This window comes from Cydia strobilella, chromosome 7 (genome assembly GCF_947568885.1).
Source record: "Cydia strobilella chromosome 7, ilCydStro3.1, whole genome shotgun sequence".
NCBI lineage: Eukaryota > Metazoa > Arthropoda > Insecta > Lepidoptera > Tortricidae > Cydia > Cydia strobilella.
Window position 1 is genome coordinate 1,167,641 of NC_086047.1, and position 20,398 is coordinate 1,188,038.

General features: G+C 35.3%; 1 protein-coding gene across 1 annotated transcript in view; it reads right to left on the reverse strand.

The window, feature by feature from the left end:
* LOC134742922 (lachesin-like) overlaps positions 1-20,398 on the reverse strand; it is a 122,092-nt gene that overhangs the window by 70,328 nt on the left and 31,366 nt on the right. The window contains exons 2-3 of the mRNA XM_063676130.1: positions 15,392-15,506; positions 11,308-11,414 (exon numbers count right to left, since the gene is read on the reverse strand). Of these exons, the coding sequence (XP_063532200.1) occupies positions 11,308-11,414; positions 15,392-15,452 (168 nt within the window). The 5' untranslated portion in view covers positions 15,453-15,506. The remainder of the gene's footprint in view (positions 1-11,307; positions 11,415-15,391; positions 15,507-20,398) is intronic.

A 20,398-nucleotide genomic window follows, 5' to 3' on the forward strand; every position in this document is an offset into this window, starting at 1 on the left:
CACCCGTGTGTAACACAAAACTTTTCACCTCACTATAGCGAGGAAAGTGCAACATCCACAGGCGTTAGATCATCTTCATCAACTGGAATCACTCATTTTTTTACGATATTATAACAAAAAACTCTAGAAATTCTGTACTTTTACGTGAGAAGTATTTAAGTAAAAATTTTGTTGACAATGTTGACATTTCTGACGTATGAAATGGTCAATGATGCGTTTTGAAATTGCATCGACTTAACTTGTGCGTTTAGAATTATATTTAACATAATTATTAAAAAACAAACGTTTATTATGGAATTTTAAGGTTTATGACTTAAAATCATTAAATAAAGCTAATCTGGTATTTTTTATTAGATTCTCAAACCATTTATTTAATGATAATTCATATCGAACGAACCATTATTATGAGCGTTTTACGTTTTGTTATCTGTCAAGCTACTTAAACACGCTCCATCCAATGTCAAATTACTTTCCCCACTAGTGGATAAAATGCGTTTTTCCCCGCTTGTTTTAAAGGATAAAAGACGGCTTTCCGAGCTAGTGAGGGGAAAATTAATGTACATAATGTACCTTACGTTACTCCACAGTACACAGTACAGACAGTTATGTAGGTACTTGTATCTTGCTAAATTTGTCACTCCGCTCAAAGCATTAGTATATTAAATCGCCATAGCATGTCAATTAACTTAGAAATTCGCAAACATTAGGGCGCTCTTGGGAACGTAGCGAGACTGTAAGTCGGGCAGTACAAGAAAATTTGTATTCTTTATTTAAGCGACTGAATTTAAGGTGGATATTAAAATCACTTTTATGCCTGGTTAGTCACAAAAAAAAGGTATAAAGGTATGGCCACACCTGTGCATAAAGAGAAGTAGACGCACTGGAAATTCTACGCGAGAATAAAATACTTAACTGCCTATTGGATATTATTAGGTACGTGCGAAGTGCATGAAGCGGAAACGAAAAGTGACAACAACGCATGGCAAAATCAGATCTAGAATGTACAATGCCTGTCAAAAATAACAGCGACCGAAATCGGAATGATGTCAAGTGTCATTGCAAGCTGCGCCAAGTGTGTTAGCTGATTCTTAAGGACAGGTGCAGGTCCTTCAACACAGCTCGCTGAGCACTAGACGGACACTTGGATAGATGCGTGTCTGAAATCGTGGATATCATTGTTTAAAAAAATCGAGTTCGATCAAAAATAACATTACGCATATCTAGAAGCAATTTTTAAGTTAATAGTTTTTGCGAAAAAAAAGTTGCGTTTAATAAGACATATGTTCGTAATTTTTTTTATCGATCTTTAGTTGTTTAATCAGGATTCGAATCAATTAAGTTACTAGAGAAAGGCCTCTGGATTGCTATTATAATTTTTACAAGTTTTTATTGGTAATTGTATTAGCTCTAAAATAGCGTTATAACTTTTCAAAAATAATTCTGACTGAAGCCACTGCATCTTAAATTGAGCGAGCTATAATGTCACTATATGAAAGCAGGGCAAGACAGGGTAAGACAAGTAAGCCAGTTTCAAAACATAGTCGCATTATGTAACTGGCATTCTTCCGGCGTAGGTCAGCAATAAAAGCCAGAGCTGGCCATTGAGTCCATTGTCCGATTGAATTTCTACAAGAATTACACTTACTTCGACCTCTCTAACATTACATACCGTTCGATATGGCTTTAAGTGTATGTTCGTTTTGTTCCAAAGTAAGACAGATATTTGAAAACGAAACCTGTGAGTGCTTAAATAAATCTAAGTACTTAAACGCGATTAAGTCCCGTTTAAGTACTTAGAATAATTAATTTTAAGAGCCTTAACGCACTGTCGACTAGTCGCCAGCCACTCGGTCTTTCGGCGACCAAAACATAGGCACAGGGCGCGCTATACATCAAAAATTACTTGCGTTTCTATGTGTGAACGGCATGTCTGTACACGCGTCATGCGTCATAGTGTGAGTAAGTTGCTTAAAAATAGTACTGAGCGGCCGGCAAACGGCCGTCAATCTGCTGTCGCGGGGCGAGGTAATTCGAGTCGGGGCGGGGCGGTGCGTGGCCGTTCTGTATGATAATACTATTACTTATTCTGTGACATAGGCAACTAGGACCCGGAGACCAAGTCGAGCGCAACTAAATTTTGTTGTGTTCCTCACAACTATGTACGAGAGAGAGACGGATACAAATTTGTCGTCTCGACAGTTGCTTGCAGTGTGAACGCTTCCATTTGAATTGAACCCGTGTTCCTAGTGTAGCTCAAGAAAATTTAAAAAATCGGCCAAGTGCGAGCCGGACGCGCTCACCAAGGGTTCCGTACCATTGCGCAAAAAAAAGGGCAAAAAAAATCACGTTTGTTGTATTGGAGCCCCACTTAAATATTTATTTTATTCTGTTTTTAGTATTAGTTGTTATAGCGGCAACAGAAATATATCATCTATGAAAATTTCAACTCTCTAGCTATCACGATTCATAAGATACAGCCTGGTGACAGACGGACAGACAAACAGACAGCGGAGTCTTAGTAATAGGGTCCCGTTTTTACCCTTTGGGTACGAAACCCTAAAAAATCAGAGTAAATAATTAGTGTAGGTTTGAAAATTGGTATAGTTATACGTTGTGGTGTCTAGATAAACATACCTCTCCTCCATACCTAGTCCTCGAGGGTGGGGGGTGCTGAGGTTTCAGATTTTTGCTCATATCTCGAATATCTGTACTAATAGCATTATAATTACTTCAGACATAAGTTTCAACATAAAATTTCCTACAAATTTGGTTATTTTAATTTTTACTCTACGATTAATACTTTAGGAGCTATAGGCTGTTAAAGTTAATAAAGAGATAAAAAATAAACGATTTAAGAAAACGTCGTTTTTTCGTTATTGTTCATCATAAATCAAATTTATAGTTTAGAATAAGCAAGCTTAGCGACCTGCTGATAAATCATAAAAAAGCGGCCAAGAGCATGTCGGGCCATGCTCAGTGTAGAGTTCCGTAGTTACCCGTCCGTTAAAATAGACTATTACTAGAAAGTATGAAAAAAGTTTCATTCAATACATTTAACAAACACTTAACAGCTTTAAACTAAGCTATAATATCACAAAGTGCCGCATAAGCTCACCTAATCCACAAACGATAGCCATAAAGCGCAAAAACATTTCAATCCACACGGCACCTTACCGTTTTTAATCCCAAAAGTTGTCGTACTAAAAATAACAACAATCAAGCTAATGTTAAACCGGGCCGTAATATTAATACGGGGCGTTTACGCGGCGGGTTAAAAAGGGTTAATTTATAAGTACAAGCGTAGGGGTGAAGTGGTAACCCGTCGGCTGCAGATTTCCCGGGAGGGCACTCGGATACGGTCAACGGCGAACGTGTTGAGTGCCTTTTGTAAGTCGGTTTTTGTGTTACTTTAACTTTTTGTATTTAAATGTATTTAGGTTAAAAATTTAATTTTGTTTTCAGAAATTTAAATCTTAATTTAATTTAGTCATTATGTTGTATCTTCTTGCTGTGTAACTTTTTTTTATTTAAGTATTTGCTAAATGTATGTTGTTTTTATGTCTTTTTTCTTCTTGTCTGTTACCTTCTGTGATTCTTCTCACTTGATGGTCTCATCGGAAGATCAGCGCTGGACGCCACAAGCAACATGCTGAGATGAGGCCATTTTGTGGCACTTTTATCTTATTCTATGTTTTCTTTTATATTATGTAATGTCTCGTTTGTTTGTGTTTTCTTGCGAGCCTGTTTTGTCCCACTGCTGGGCAAAGGCCTCCCTCTCCTCTTCCACTACTCCCGGTTTTGAGCTACATCTGACAACAGGTTTATTAAATTAGTTGTATCCATTTTATATGTTTATTATGTACTTTCATAAAAATACTAAAATAACTGTAAAGATTTCGAATTCATTGTAAATTTACAAATTGAAAAAAATGTCTGTTTCATGATAATACTATATGCGAAACTCGTTTTCCGTGTTTTTACAAGGAAAGCAAGAAATGTTTAAAATCGCGAAGCAGGAAAATTCGGTAAATATGGAGCATAACGCCGAGCGAAGTTACATTACACGCTCTAATTACGATATTAAATATAATTGATATGCGTGTAATTTTTTTTCACAATGCATGAATTCAGAATTTTCCAAAGCTTTCTCAGAAGACGTTTTTTTATTGGCTTTCGATGAATTGATTATAATTATAATTATTATTATAATTATATACCCATTTCCCTAACAACCATTTTCGGTCGCCGTTACGACACGGTGTAGACACATCTTGCGTCGACACCGTCTTTTCCGGTCACAAAACGGTCGCAGTGTGGTCGCCGTTACGTCGCCGTTACCGAAATGGGGAAGGCTCGACACAGACACATTTCAGTCACAAAGTGTCGTCGCCGTGTGCACACATTGTTACCAGTTTGCGACTAGTTATCCCAAAATCATTCGTTCATTTTGTTCGTTTCAAATGGGAACTGTCAGATGGAAATATACTTAAATAAAAATAAACAAGTGACAAACGCCATCGCTAAGAAGGATTTACAAGACGTAAGTATTTATTGTTTGCATTTATATTACATTATGGCTTTAAATACTATGGGAAATTAAACTGCTCGAGTGATTTGATTAACTAGGTGTAATTTTATCAACGCGCCACCTCATTATTTTAGTTTAGCCAGAAATGAAATTATTTACTTCTCAGTGCATGTGTTCATAACTACATTATTTGATGCAATTTTAGTGCTCCGATGCATATACTATACCTAAATAATAAAAATAACGCTTTACATATTACTAAACTTGGTACTTATGATGTAAAAATATGGTTTAAGGCTGAGAAAAATTCCAGTCACAAAGTAGTCGCAATGTTACGACTCTGTGTAGACTCTGTGTAGACACTGTGTAGACATATGTCAAAAGTAGTAACAAAGTTACTGGATTTGCAAAATGGCTCCTTGTACTCATTTGTTTTCAGATCAGTGTTGCCAGATCGTACCTCTTATTTACGTACTTTTTGAATAGCATATGTACTTAAAACGTACCCCGCCCAAAACCGTACTAAAATCGTACTTTTTGGCTAAACCGCACATTTTAGTACGATTTTACGTACTTTTCGTATGAGCGGTTCAAAAATATGCTATAATGGCGTAGAAATAATAGTGACAGACCAAAAAAGTACGATTTATTTGCGTAAAAATTTGTGACTTTGTTTTGGTATTTCTGTGCCTTACTATTTTGCATACTGTTCCTTTTGCCCTGAGAAAAACAAACTAAACATAGTTTTTTGCCCAACGTGACCGCAAGTTATCTTTATTTTCAGATCTAACCAATTGCTACAGAATACAAATGACAAAGAAAAGAAGCAAGAAGGAAATAAAACAAACAAAAATACAAATGATTCCTCGACGCAATCGGGTTATTCTTAAATTGTGTCCATTTTTTGTTTTTGTCATAAAAGTTTTTATAAGAGTTTTGAATGATTCACGGCTAGTTTCACTACCTATATAGACCGTGATTACCTTTTGTATTGTTTTTGAGCTCCCGATATTTCGACGCAGTTACATGCATCTTATTCACGGGTGACTGAAGATAGCGGGTGGGTGCAAAGTTGTGTAGACTGCGCTCTGTCTACCCTCATTATATCATATCGGGGATATTGGGAGCTCAAAAACAATACAAAAGGTAATTACGCTCTTCTTTTTTTCATACAAAACATGGTACTATATTGGTGATTCTTGAATTGTGTCCAGAAGTTTTTTTGGCATAAAAGTTTATTTTTCACATATTGTTACATATAAAGTACATACAAAAAGTGAGCGTTCCGTGACATTTCTTGCATTTTCTAAATATGTATTCTTTATCTATGAGGATCTCACTAGAATACCTAATATAATTAAGTCGTTAATTTTTAATTATCCTGTATAATGATCTCAGTAATTCGTTTTAGTAGTTTAAGTTTTAAATAAGTATTAAATAAGTACAAACGTATGGTTGTGATATAATATATAGACTGCGAGCCACGAACCGATTTTAATGACCAATAGCCTCCCGGGCGAAAACCCGTAAAGTGGAATACCTAATATAATTAAGTCGTCAATTTTTAATTATTATTTATAATGATCTCAGCAAGTCGTTTTAGTTTAGTAAGAGCCTGTTATCGATTTTAGTCGCAAAAATGTAAAATTGTTAGAATAAGTCGCAGAAATTGTACACCTTTTGATACGTACTTAATAGAAATAACAAGTACTGGTTTCTATTAGCACGTCTTCTCATCTTGCAGTTTTACAGATCAATTTTTTGAAAACAGACTCTAAATTAGTAATGTTTTTTTTTTCAGATGGACGTTTAGCGCGCGTAATGCACTGATTTTGTCGCTCATATTTATTTGTAAACTTCGTAAAGTTTGGACTGCTAAAAATAGTAATTTTGTATTACACATATCCTGTACTCTACCTTTTACAGACAATTTTTTTATTATTATGACTGAAGTAGTGTAAGTTAGACGAAATCAATTTCTAGTATATTGTTCTTGAAATCATTCTAGATCATTTAAAGCTTTTTTTTTTCATACAAAACATGGTACTATATTGGTGATTCTTAAATTGTGTCCGGAAGTTATTTTTTATAAAAGTTTTTATTTTTCACACATTGTTACATATAAAGTACATACAAAAAGTGAGCGTTCCGTGACATTTCTTGCATTTTTTTAAATATGTTTTCTTTATCTATGAGGATCTCACTAGAATACCTAATATAATTAAGTCGTTAATTTTTAATTATCCTGTATAATGATCTCAGCAATTCGTTTTAGTAGTTTAAGTTTTAAATAAGTATTAAATAAGTACAAACGTATGGTTGTGATATAATATATAGGTATAGACTGCGAGCCACGAACCGATTTTAATGACCAATAGCCTCCCGGGCGAAAACTCGTAAAGTGGAAAACCCTGGTTTTTTTCTTGTTATTTTATAATAGTTTAGTATGGTCAACCACTGAACAAATATTAAACTTTAAAATATTTTGAGCCTTGCCAAGATAAGGGTTAAAAAAAGTATGCTTAGAGAATGTTAATAATTAATGTTTATTTATCGAAGCGTTGATAATATTGGAAAGAATACCATTTCGGTATTGCAATCCATAGCAAAAACTTTGCATTTAATGTCGTCTAAATTATATTCTCTCAATTCTTCATTTTCATAAATGAGCGCTGTGGCATATATGTTTATGTTTGATGATTTAAATGGCAACTCAAAAAAAATATATTTGTTTTTTATATTCCCGCCGAAGACTTTTATTTTTCCTTCTACACAAGTAGCGTATTGCATTTCTATTAAATTTTTGTCAGTAGTTAGAAACCACTTGTCCTTATTGTTTTTAAGCTTAGAATAAATTTAAAAGTGGAAAAATTACTGCCTTGGGTGAGACTTGAACTCACGGCCTCTGGATGCCTCGGCAGAGCGCTGGAGTATCTATTGTAGCAATTTTGGGAATAAAGAAAAAATATAAATGCCACAAGATATATATATTGATATTTACAAGCCACGGAAATCAACCTTATTAAATAAAATGCCACGGAAATCAATTTTATAAAAATGCCACGGAAATCAATCTTATTAAATAAAAAATGGCTAAAGCCTACTGGTACCAGTGGGGATCAGCCAGGAGTGAAGGCTGCGAGTAATAAATATTTAACAGTGGTTTAAATTATAAAAGATATAAAAAGGAAGACGTTGAGTAGATTGCCTAAAATTGGTAGGTAGGAAATAGGTACTTCCCTTGAGAGAGGAGAGTGAGCTGCTTGGAGAAACAGGCCCAGGCCTATACCGGTTCCGGTCAGGCGGATGTCGGAGCCGCAACCAGGGATCTATGCCGGACACTGTGGTATGGCGTGCGCCGTGATCCGTGTCCAGAAAAAGTAGGAGCAATATGTTCTCCAAATAAAATGAAAAACTGCGGACGAAGAGAAGGGCCACGCTATAATAAAGTGATGAAATGAAAACCAATAAAATAATTAAATAGAATATGGAACGGACTTACCCGCGACAAAAAGCGGTTCTCCTTATTTCTAAAGGGTCGGTTATTCACGTTAAAAAAACTTCCGTGATCCTGGATAAACCCGGTACTTGTTATAGATGGGCAGAAATGGCAGAATTACTTTTATTTTGTGAAAAGATCAATTACTTTTTCACCATCACATCCAATTCCTTCTCACATTGACAGTTTTCACACCTTCATCTTTTTTTCATTCTTTTGGCAGTTGTCAAAGCAAATGAAAGAACTCACTTGTAAAGAAAAAAAGGTTTCTCCTAAAGCGTTATGCTGCACTATCCAGAGGCCGTGAGTTCAAGTCTCACCCAAGGCAGTAATTTTTCCACTTTTAAATTTATTCTAAGCTTAATAGCATCGATCGTAGACGTTCCTGCTTGTTAAAAATTAACTTATTATTTTTAGATATCGAGTATTTTTTACTAATTCTGACTGTCTTAAAAACTTTTTCACCAGTTTCCAGTAAAATTTCGTTTTTGAGGGCGGGATCTGATTTGTTGCAAGTAGTCTCTATATTCAATTTCGACAGTTCTTGTATGCGATTCGCTACTTGCGCCAATGGTTGGTTCCCTTTTCGTAACAGGTTTTTAATACTGTAAAGCATGCCTTCAAAAGGATAGGCGCTAAGAGAAGGTAGAGACCCGAACTTCATAACGTCAATCATTGACAACATGGCATTAAATCTTTTATACTGGACGCTCGATGCCCAAAAGGGACGGTAGTTCGGAAGGGACGACAAAGGGACGGTGTGGCATTAAAAAGGACGGAAAATCGTCCTATTTGGGACGATCTGGCAACACTGCTATTAATGGACAGTTTGACAAACCTTCGTTTCCAATAGGTATTTTATATTGTCATTTGCGGTCACAATGTTTCGAAACATTTCAGTAACCGTTACGACACATTGTGTAGAGATTTGGTCACAAACTGAACGCAAAGTGTACACAATGTGTCGACACCTTGTTACCGAAAAGTGTACACACGGCGACGACACTTAGTTACTGAAACAATTCTGGCCACATTGTGTGCACACGGCGACCACACTAAGTTACCAAAACTGAACACAGTCGCAAAGTGTAGTAACGGTTACGACACCGTTTCGACACATCTGACATTTAGTTACTACTTTGATGATTCTGCGACCGGAATGGTTATATGGGTTATTGTTAAATATACTATATAGGTGATTTTGGGGTCGTGGTCCCGAATATCAAAAATATATTAAGATCTATAAATTGTATATACAGATGTCAATCACAATGAAAAAATCAACGATGATCAACTCTGGTCAACGTGGGACTCGAACCCACATCCTTGGATTGCCGGTCCTATGCGTTACCAATTGCGCCAGCTGACCATCCGTCATTGCAACTGTGACGACGTCACTAGCGACATCTGCATATTAAGGTTCACAACCTTGACATCTGTATATACAATTTATAGATACAATAAAAAAAGGAAAAATTTATTAACATATATTAAGATGGTTATACTGAACAAGGTTTCCCATGTGCCCTACTTATATTATGAAAATCGTGAACAAAATATACCCCCGGGTCCATACGTTTCTTTGATAAAATTAGTGACGTTCGCCGCCGCATTACGGCCCGGCCACGTCATCGCGCGGCGGCGGCAGCGAGGAGCGGCGGCCATAGGTGGGAACGAAAGGTCCGATCGGTGTCTCGCTCCAACCTATGGCCGCCGCCGCGCGATGTCGTGGCCGGGCCGTTACTGCCGCGATTATGACGTTGATTCCATTACTCATTATATCAAGGAAATTGACAGATGCGGCGGCAACAATGACGCCGCAACAGTAATACAGCTACAGTATATATCTAAACGTCACCTTTATTACGATCACTGACATCTGTCATGTTCTCATTTAGCTTCAGTTGTCATGTAACGCGCTGAGAGTGTCAAGCTTATATAAAAACTTTTTACAATAAAAACGAAAACCGACCAAAAAGGTTGATAAAAATATTATCCCTTTAAGGGTTCCGTATTTAAGTATATGCGTTACCAACTGATATGTTTGAAGTCCCAAATATGATGTGTTCATCAAATTGATGGTTTTCGAGAAAAAATGCGCGAGTTGCTAATGAAAACACCCAAATCACCTTGCACGTGCATGCAGAGGTCTCGCAGTAATCGGTGAATATACATAAAAAAAATTGAGGAGTTCCCTCAATTCCTCAGGGATCCCATCATCAGATCAGAACCAGATTAATACGGGACCAACTTTGAAGTAGCTCCTTTCGAACAAAAAAAGAATTACTCAAATCGGACTACGGGGCTCGGAGTAATCGGTGAACATACATAAAAAAAAATATAGCCACAACCGAATACAGAACCTCCTCCTTTTATGAAATTGAAGTCGGTTAAAAATAGCCACAACAGAATATACAACCTCCTTCTGGGTACCTTAATAAATTGCAAAATTTGAATACCGTTCCTTATCAAATATAACAAAAGGCAGCAAAATCTATTAAAATAAAAGCAAAAAAAGGAAAGATTAAATTTCCCAAGCAGATGCTCTAATATGTGCACAATGAAATTGCAATTTCTCAATTTAAGTTTCAGGCAAGCGAGCTGCGCTGCGTAGCACTAATTAAATATACTAAGTTGAACGATCAATAGCAGACTTTACTTTTTAATATCGCGTCTTTGTGTCTGACTTTGGAGATAATCTTTTGTTTCTGATCTCTATTAAGTTACTTGTAAGTCTTCCTTTGTAAATATTTACAAGACCCAGGAGGTAAGCTTTATTAGCTGCGACGTGATCTTCAAGGTGATCTTAATTTACAAAATGTACGTCTGTTTATAGTTGTATCGTTTAATATTAGCTGTTGCTTCTTTTGATCTAAAATTCTTAGTAGGTCGTACTACTTACCTAGCATCATTTCTTTATGATATTATAGACGGCAAATAAATACTCAGACGTCTAAATAATATGTGTTTTTTGTTTTGTGTCTTGATAAAAAGAAATAAATCATCTTTTGTGAACCCGTTGATTAAGACAGTGTTTTGTAATGATTGTGCTTGATTATAGTTGATTTACTGTAATCATCGACAATTAAAAAAACGAGGTAAATTTATTAAATTCGGTAAAGCCTTCAGGATCGACTATTTCATTCATTCGCTATCGGCACCGTTAGTAGGATGAAAAAGATCAACCTTAATTCCAGAGTCATGGTGGGAATGGGCTCCGCAAAGCGGGGCTTCTTCATCAATCTTCCACCGTAACTTTAGCATTCAAATAAAGACTAACCTTATAGGTACCAAGGTGCTCCACGACGCACGGTAGGCTGGCATCGCGCCCTAATGCCACAGTCACGTTGGGGATGGGCTCCGCGAAGCGGGGATCCTCCGTCAACACTGCAAAGAAAAAGTTAATGAAGGTTTGGAAAGTTGCAAGTTTTATCTTATCTTACCTTATCTGTATGTTTGAATTGGCAGCCTTAAATGAATTATTTTTTAATGAAAAGGATGACTGAAATTACAACTACCATTTATAGTCTTAAACACTTATACAGTCTTAATGAGACAAGTTAAGAGCTGAATTAAAAATGCTAAACTTTGTTCTAGCCTTAGTTAGCGACGGCACTCTGTCCTAATCACGTCAATCAGGTGTCAACCTTGCTAAGAGGCAGGCTGATATACAACGAAATGCATAATTGTCTATTATACTTAACTAGACGGATCGTGAAATTAATTTTTAAGGGCCTGATACAGCCACCAAAATAAAACTGAAAACTAAGCCATATGTTGGTACTAATATTAATATAACATTTTATGGGCCTACCGAAAATAAATCGACAATAGCTCATATCGTAGGCAGGTAATATTGATGTACAGATACACGCTCTTAAATAATATCATTTTTAGACTCGCGGAATAAAACATAATTATTTATTTCTGGACTATAGGTATTTTTGTCCACAATATAATAATTATCTATTATAACACTCCTCTCTAAAATCCACAAAAGATATTGCTTGGAAAACCTATAAAAGGCCGGGAAATCAAAGCAACAATATAATTATTCAGTTTTTTTTTTATGTGTATAGAACATGGTATGGGTTTTTTAATTCCACGTCAGTGGTAAATAAGAATACACATCAATATCGACGTATTTAACCATAAGATTAATGGCGTTGGAGTTACTTAATATGTTATGTAGCTATATTAATTTACATAAGTATGTGCCATGTGCTCAAACTTTTTTTAGAAACATAATATAACTTTTTATTTTAATAATTTGAACCGAATGAAATATTGAATTGTGTTTTTACACACAACCGGTACAGATTTTCCAATAACAGTTTGCTTCGCTGGAAGCTTCAGTAATAAATACAGAAACTTTATCAAAGGCTGTACTTTCTTTTACAATAAACGCGAATGATGAAACTCTGTCAATAGATTCAAAAGATAATATCTTTTTGTAAATATTAATAAGTGTTTTCGAAAGATGATTGCCGAATATTCGACGGATCAGGTACGACGGATGCTTGCGCTTATATAAATGTTTATTATAAATAATCATATACAAGTAGTTGTTATAATTAAATTGATGAGATATTACTTGCAATGTTATAGTAATATTCAGATTCAACTGATTAGGTAATATTGAAATTCAATAGTTTTAGACGGATTATCATGATTATTTAGATTAACGTTTAATCATTAACATTTCATAGGATTTAGAAATAATGTATGGTGTATTAAACATAATTATCATTGTATCCTGTGTACAATCATGATAGATGCAGGTTTGAAACCTACTTAGAAAAATAAAAGTTAAATATAAAAAAACCAGAAAATATAAATAATATGTTAATTTTTAACAAGCAGAAACGTCTGCGATCGATGTTATTAAACTTAGAATAAATTTAAAAGTGGAAAAATTACTGCCTTGGGTGAGACTTGAACTCCAATCCAATTCAATTGAATTGAATCCAGAGGCCGTGAGTTCAAGTCTCACCCAAGGCAGTAATTTTTCCACTTTTAAATTTATTCTAAGATAAATAATATGTACCTACATTACGAAACTATTCTTGACTGTTATTATAAATCCAACTCAATGTTCAGCGAAACAGAAAATCAGAAAACAAAATAAATAACCGTTGCAATAATACTAAAGATAAATAAACCTGCAGTTAGTTTTCCTTCAATAGTGGCTCCAGCAAGAAAAACAATTGAAATTGAAAATAAATTGGAATAATCTCCTTACAGGAATGAACCACGAGGAGGCCAATTCTGTTTTCACAGTTTGGTTTAGATTTTATTTTGAAATTGTCTTGAGTTACGTCCTGAGGTATCGCACACCAATAAGAGCCAGCGAGATGGCTTTTGATATGACTCTCGACTGCATTTCGTGAGGACTAATCAGCGTTAGCGGTTCTTGCTGATTATTTCTGCTTAAAAAGTGCAAAATTACGAAGTAATTATGGCTTTCCATCAGATAAGGCTCCTTATGAGCGCTTATTACCGTTAAGACCCTTGATAATGGATGGAATTGTGGCTTTCTATCAGGGTAGGGTCGGTATGCTCCATGTTAATAATACATAGATAGTGCTGGTAGACTAAAGTGATACAATTTTGAAATTATAGGTACTCGTACATTATATTTTAAAGTTTCACAACTCTGCAAAAGTCAGACCAATAGCCATATTTAATTAAGTGAGTTCTGCTCCAAAATATTTTCTTCATTAAAGCGCCCTTTGAAAACGTTTTATTTGAAAACTTTCTATGTAACTTTAAAACTCGGCAATCTATTAACACCGTCACCTTAGCAACAATGGACTATTAGGATTGTTCTGTAGATTTATTCGACATTACGTACTAACAGTGACCCTCTTATATGACCACAGATAGACCTTAAGTCTTTGAAACAAGGTTTACCAAATGTTAGTTAAGTGAGGACGATGGTATTTAGCTTAATGGCGGATAGTCCGTTAATCTTGGGATAGGAATTGTGGTGGCAGTTTGCATGGAAGGGAATGCTGTCAACCCTTACGTATAACCAATTGAAATCTATAACATTTTAAACTCTCGCGTTTCGTACACGTAATTAATGTCATTACCGGGTCTAACGCGATTAAATTTCATTATTTTACCTTTTTTAGGTAAAGGTACAGATTAGATGTAGGTACATAAATTAGAATTAACGCATTTTGATACTTACATATTTACTAATATTTATTGTTTTATACCTATTTTATTATATCAATTACTTATTAATGTATTATAATCAATTAGGTACTTATCTGGGTACTGTTTGATAGGTACCATGTTTTCATTTATTTTTATTAATTTGTTGTTAAAAATACGTTCCCACGGTAGCATTAAATATATTTAATTCAAATTACCATTCATTCAATACCTATGTAATATTATAAGTAGGTATAATTAATTTAAATTATCATTATAAAACACAAATCAAAATATTTAATAAAATAATTTGATTTGTTCCCAAACTTGTTTATCTTTATAAGTTATTATTATGTTTTAGTTTTATTTATTAATATATTAGTTTAATTTTTAAGTAGTTTTGTTTTATTGTTAGCTAAGTTTTAATTTGTTTACTTTGTGCTATATTTATACTTAGAAATTAATAGACTTAGAAATTAACTAATCTAAAGCAAGATAAGGGGACTTACTTAGTGCTTAGCTTATTAACTCGTGAGATCCACAAACCACATCGCTCGTGACATAGATTCGAAAAGTTCTGTTAATACCAAGCATGTAATAGCGAACCAAACTAAGTACTTCAGCAAGGTAGGTACCTACTTATTTAATTAAGCCTAATTCATTAAGCCTGTTCAGGCTTCTCACATGATGGATTAATAATTAGATGACGCTTGTTTGATGAAGGCAAATAGTGAACGAGAAGTGTGACGATTATTTTGGTCGGCCGTATATTTAGCAGAATATTATTTTGGGAGGCAGTTTATAACGCTGCGTCTTACGTAGGCGAACACTCGTAAAAACTCTGTCTGTCTGTCCGTCTATCCGTCTGTCACCAGCAGGCTGTATTTCATGAACCGTGATAACTAGACAGTTGAAATTTTCACAGATGATGTATTTCTGTTGCCGCTATAGCAACAAATACTAAAAACAGAATAAAATAAATATTTAAGTGGGGCTCCCATACAATAAACGTGTTTTTTTTTTGCCGTTTCTTGCGTATTGGTACGGAACCCTTAGTGCGCGAGTCCGACTCGCACTTCGCCGGTTTTTTTTTTCTTTTCGAGGGCCGTTTCGTAAGCGGCAATTGGCATCTTGGCTAGGCTCCCAAACCTTCAAACTGAGGAAACTGAGTTTTATTTTGGCTGAACAGATGATGAAGCTACCTTGGCAGATAATGGTGATGATTTGAACGCTGATGGCGAAGCTCCTGCAACGCCGGCTCATTGTTGCTTTCTCAACACGCTCGAGTCCGGTGCGGTCTGCTCATGGCTGCTTCTTCTGAAACAAACAGAAAAATGATCAAACGATAAAAAAGGAAACAAGACTGTCTACTATTACGAAACAGATTAAATGTCTTTTTATGAAAACATTTAACTTTTAGCCTTCCGACAAAAATTAAGTACCGTAAAAACTAATCAATTATAATTAGTACTATGCCTCATGGGAAACGGTCGAAGAGATAGTTCAGATCCGGAAACCGCTACCAACTTTTAGTATGTCGTTGGGAATAGTATCGGGTCTCCAAAACTGCCGGGAGACAGCGGCAGTTAATTTTGTTAAATTCACAAGTTTAATACGTTCAGTTTTTTCTTCCATTTTTAAATATCTTGCCATAGCAATGCGACATACGAATAATAGTCACACCTGATTTTTAACGATAGTATAACTTTTGGACGATAGTAAAGTTGTGTCGTTTGATGGTAATGCAATATGGTCCGGTTATTATCTGTGTTTCTTCTGTATTCTTCTTTTCAGTATGTGTTACACTATAAGAGCGGTTTCGCACTACGTCCAATCAGAATCCGATCCGAATCCGTGAAAATATGGTCCGAAGTAGCCGTAGAACTATTTCTATGGTAATTTACGCACTAGATTCGTCAGATTTATATCCAAAATCGGATGACGTAGTGCGTAAATTACCATAGAAATAATAGTTCTACGGCTGCTTCGGGCCATATTTTCACGGGTTCGGATCGGATTCGGATCGGACGTAGTGCGAAACCGCTTTAAAGAATATTTACTTACTCATTTGAGATTAAGGCTCCACGGGTAAAGGTACCTTATGGCGGTTGGCGCTTACATCGCGTAGAATCACATTAGTATTGGAGATTCGTTAATAACAGCGTACGCGCCGACCGTCATAAGGTACTTAGGTACCCGTGGAACGTAACATTTACTTATGTCTCAATCAACATTAAAGGGATCCCATGCCCCAATGACCTTCGTTCTGAATCCCTTAGTTTTCTAATGTTTTTTGTAGCTTTATCATATTAACAGCAACGGCTTTAAGCAATAATCACTTTTGTGTTAATTAGTTTAAAATTAAAACAGACATTTTTTTAGAGACGTCAAAGACGAACCCAAATATGTATGTTTCGTGTATGTAAGATCTTCCACAGCAATCGAGATACGAAAAAAGTGTTTTTTTTTAAACAATGTTTAAAAAAATCATAAATAAATAAGTATTCTTTGTTTTTAAATCCGGTACACAAAAATGGAGACAAAAGATTGAAGAACCGATAGCCGATGGTCTTATAATTATATCTGTAGTGCGAAAGTAAGAGATACCATTCAAACTTGTCAAAAATCGATGAAAACCTCGGGTAGCCCCATATGATATATCTGTGTGTAGGAGGCATTACACAATCTCACAATAGAGACATGTGCCAAGTATTGAGAATGAAGGCTAATTAATCATTGATTAATTCAACCTTCATTGCCAATGACTGTGAAGGTGAAGATATAAGCAAAGCTAAAATTAATCAGAATAGATACCTATTAGTATTTAGATATGAAATTGTCACTCAGTCAATAAAGATAATCACTCAAGCTTAATACACGCGTCTTGTTTGCTATCGCTTTGAAATGTCAATAGGCCCCGAAACTCGAACAGAAGGATTTACTTTAACAGCTAAATAAACAAACTAAAGATGGGCCGAATATTCGTTAACTATTCGGTATTCGGCAAGTTTTGCAATGTAGGTTAAAAAATTTTTTTTTACTTTATTTAGAACACAAACAGTCACATATAGGTATACAAGTGGATTTGAAGTACAAATGTACTTAACATACTTAAGAAACAGACCTGGAAGTTCATTATTAAGTACATAATGTTAACATACTCGTACATACTAACAGCAGATATAAAAAGAAGATCAAAGAAAAAGGTAGGTAGGACAACCGGAAAGTTACATTAATACATTTAGTTATTTAGTTATTTATATTTAGTTGTTTAGTTATTTATATTTACATTCAATACTTGAACTATTAAAACAATTTAGGTTTAAGGCCGTTCCGTCGGTTTGCCGCTGTCACTGTCACATTTCGCAAGAAAGAACGGGAAAGATAATGAGCGCCAAGTGTCAATTTTCATCGAATTTTGACGATTTTTATTTATTTTAAAAACGTTACCTTACAATATCGAAATTCGAAAGCTATGAAATTACTATTTAAGTTAAGATTGTTTTTTCTTCTTTTTTTGTTTATAGTATCACATAATAAATAACCGAGTAAAGTTTGATTAAAAGTTCGAGTTAGAGGTTACTTTGGGAATTAATTGTATTGAGCGAAGTGTCATAATTCGTGTATCGGAAGCTATGTTATTAAAGATAATATAGTCAAGAACTACATATATTTTTTCCACGTCTACGAATATCAACGCCTCTTAGAAAAACATGATCATATAAGGAGATTTTTCGCCTTCTGGCTCAGGGAACCGCCTTAAGTTTTATTCTAAGACTAGACAGGGAAGTGTGAAAAGGATCAGTACCATGTAGGTGCTTATTATAATAATTTGGGACTCGTCTGAAAAATGTGTGCCGAGAGTAAATTGCCGAATACCGGGCAAATATTTTGTATTATGTTTGTCTTGTTGCAACACTGTAAAATGTACCTACTCTCTTTCATCGGGTTACGTTTTTCCATTGTCATTAAAATACATGATGAGACATGTTCAATCCATAGGATGTTTTGATTATTGAGTGTTGAAAATTTGTTTGAGAGTCCCTTGACTTTTGACCTGCTTGTTTCTAGACCATTAATTTCCTAGCGATTCTTTAGCTGCCAATGTAGTTAATTGAAGTGTTTTTAATGGTTTATTAGAATGACACAGGTGAACCGAATAATTCGTCCGAATATTCGGTTCGGTAATATCTGAACCGAACATTTCGTGTTCGGCCCATCTTTAAAACAAACAGTTTACACCTGATGTTATCATCTGCATTTCATTAATCAGGCTATTCGGGTCACCTTGGCTATTATTGATAAAACGTTTTGTATTGATCTGTGATATTACTAGTAAAAGTGGACCTATTTATTGGTAAAGGCTTGGAGGACAATTCAAGCTTACATTAGACATCAAATTGATATCTAAATAATGACATTTTGTTCTCATTTGGCCGGTGCGTCTCACTCAATATATGTACGAACAAGCTTTGTAGTCGCAGGCGGGCAGCTTGTTTGCCACCGACTTAAGGTGACTGTCCATTTGTAACTGCCGCTGCACTGCAGTTGCGACGTTACGCGGTGCCGCACTACTGTAGCAGCACGACTGCGGCTGTTGCGGCGTGCAGTCGCGACAGCGTTCGTTGATGGCTTGTCAATGTCAAGTCATATAATGTCAGACGTACAAATAAAATACTAATTTACTTTTGTATTTTTTACGTGAAGAAGCGAGTGACGATAATGCTACATGCTACATGAAAAAGAAGACCAGTTTGCCTTTCTACAATAGTCAGAGTCCGACGAAGGCAGCTACGCAATATTAATAAAAAATCTGATATTTAATGGTGATCCTTTATTCAGATAATATTTCCGATTAAATGAAAAGCAATTCAACATTGAACGAGACTTAATAATTGACGAAATACAATCAAATTACTCAAATAAAATTAATGCAGAGGAAAAATTATTCTTAACATTAAGGTAAGTTCACAATGTGAAATTTTCTTCCCCATCCTCTTGCCTAAATGCGTAACCACCGCACACAGCAATCCGACGGAAACGGGACTCATGGAGTTCGTGATATATACGGGGGGAGTGCGCACTTGATCCACCTGCATCACGTATAGGTACTCGGCCGTCAGAAACGTGCGGCTGGATTTAGAAGTCTGTAATAAACGTCCCCTCAAAACCATGCCAGGTAGGCTCTTTTAGCAGGCCTTTTATTGATTTCTGCAAAGTGATTCGTGGGTTCTGGAGATGACGATGCGACACGTAAGAATAAAATTATCCAATGGTGGGCAGGCAGTCGTTCGGTGTTAGCAAAATATTACAGATTTATCTTTCTAAGTATCCAATCTTATCTTAGTATCTTAGTATCTTTGTAAGTAAGTATATTAAGCCAATTTTACTTTCTTTAGGTACCAAACAGTGAAGTATGATGAATAAAATAATTTGTAATTTACACTTCATATTGTCCAGTTGCAGGTGTGAATGGGCGACGGCACTCTATGATATGACTGCACCATCCATATAAAACTTGACGGGCGAGACAAGAAATCCTTTATGAAGAAAGATATTTCCCTCACCTTGGCCGATAGAAAGAACTTTTAATAAATTAATTTGAATAATAAATGGTTTCCTCGTGTTGGTGTGAAGAATTACGTGTTGCACTGTAACATAGTTTGTTTAACCCTCATGCCTTGAGACCTCCGCAACTGTCAATATTCTAAATTTTAAACCATTCGCTTCTCTCGTGGTTCAATTTTGTATCGTTTCGTATGTTTGGATATCAATATGTTACCATGAGGTATTAAATAACATCTTTGCCCCTGGTAATAAAAATAAATAAATAAATCTGCCTTAAGTTATATACCTTAGTTTTATTGGATGTATATAATGTACAAATTTCTAGAGAAGGCGGAGAATGTAAAGTTATAGCAAGAATAGTGTCTGGGCGTGGGCATAGATTTAATAATAAACTATACAATTATTTTCCGGATCAACAAGAGTAGAACCTAAATCAACTTCAACTGAATGCTACTAAACAAAGCCCTCAATGTCAACCTTACGTGCAGAACATGTTGAACATATAATGTATACACTTTTTTGGGAAACAGGTTTTTCGTAAATTAATAAAAAAGTAAAAAATAAGACATGTTTTATTTTTCACAACTCTTTATTAACTTTAGTTTTGTCCGCCATGATCGTGATATCAGCAGCTTGAGCCT